The sequence below is a fragment of the Penaeus monodon genome, chromosome 34 (assembly GCF_015228065.2).
Source record: "Penaeus monodon isolate SGIC_2016 chromosome 34, NSTDA_Pmon_1, whole genome shotgun sequence".
Classification (NCBI taxonomy): domain Eukaryota; kingdom Metazoa; phylum Arthropoda; class Malacostraca; order Decapoda; family Penaeidae; genus Penaeus; species Penaeus monodon.
In genome coordinates this window covers 24,026,687-24,027,658 of record NC_051419.1, presented here as the reverse complement: position 1 = coordinate 24,027,658, position 972 = coordinate 24,026,687, and the positions used below count along the sequence as shown (strand labels likewise).

The following is a 972-nucleotide window of genomic DNA, read 5'->3' as shown; positions in this document are numbered from 1 at the left end:
AAATTTGTTTGCTTTACAATTTTCATCCAGTTATTTTGTCTAAAGATTTCTGTTTTGTAAGCTTTGGTCAATATTTGTATTGTATGTACTGTATACTTTAAACAGATTTATTTGTTTATATTTATGCTATTCCAGTTTACTCCATTTTTCCCTTTTTTGTTACAGTCATGTATCCTTATTTTTTCTTTGTATTTACTTAGGTTAGAAATTCCTGTGCATGTCTTTTATGATTGTTCAAATGTATGTTGTCCATTTGTTGTGTTTGTGACATGAATTAAATGTAGGAGCTTTATAGATTTGAGTATAGTTATGCAATGTGTAACGTCTGTACAGAAACGGGAAGTCTTAAAGGTATTTAGTTGTAATACGTAGAATAGTTTCCGACTTGATAGTTATTAAGAAGTTAATTTATATGTGACAATCTCTTGAATATCTTTCTTGATGATGCTGTATTTTGCAATAATATCTGATAACTTGATGTGAGAAAACATTAGAATTATGTGTAAATTTTGGAAGAAATTCAGAGGGGATTATCCGTCTTGCATCTCATTAATGTGAGAGAAACAAGGGAAATAGTGATCCATAGGATGAATTCAAAGTCACAAAGCCACCCCCCCTTTGACGGCAGACAAGGGCAAGAAGGATCGGTTCAAGGACTGGAGCCTGATGACCTGCCTGGCATCAGTCGTCACTGGCCTGAGCTACTTCTTCATCTGCATCACCTTCCCTGTCACCCTCTGGTTCTGCTTCAAGAAGATTGCACAATGGGAGCGGCTCATTGTGTTTCGTTTGGGGAGGCTGCGTGGTGCTCTTGGCCCTGGCATTGTGTTCATCATCCCCTGGCTGGACCGGCACAATCGCGTTGACATGAGGACCAAGGCTTTCTCAGTGCCTCCACAACAGGTGAGTCATTGTATAAGGCCATTGGAGTGGGTGATAGTTACACTGGGAATGAGTGATACAGGAAGAGGA

At 38.7% G+C, this 972-nt stretch overlaps 1 protein-coding gene across 1 annotated transcript in view; it reads left to right on the top strand.

Moving 5' to 3' along the window:
* LOC119594654 (stomatin-like protein 1) overlaps window positions 1-972 on the top strand; it is a gene marked incomplete in the record, with an annotated part of 12,249 nt that overhangs the window by 3,498 nt on the left and 7,779 nt on the right. Inside the window, 1 exon segment of the mRNA XM_037943704.1 lies at window positions 629-903. Within this exon segment, the coding sequence (XP_037799632.1) occupies window positions 629-903 (275 nt within the window).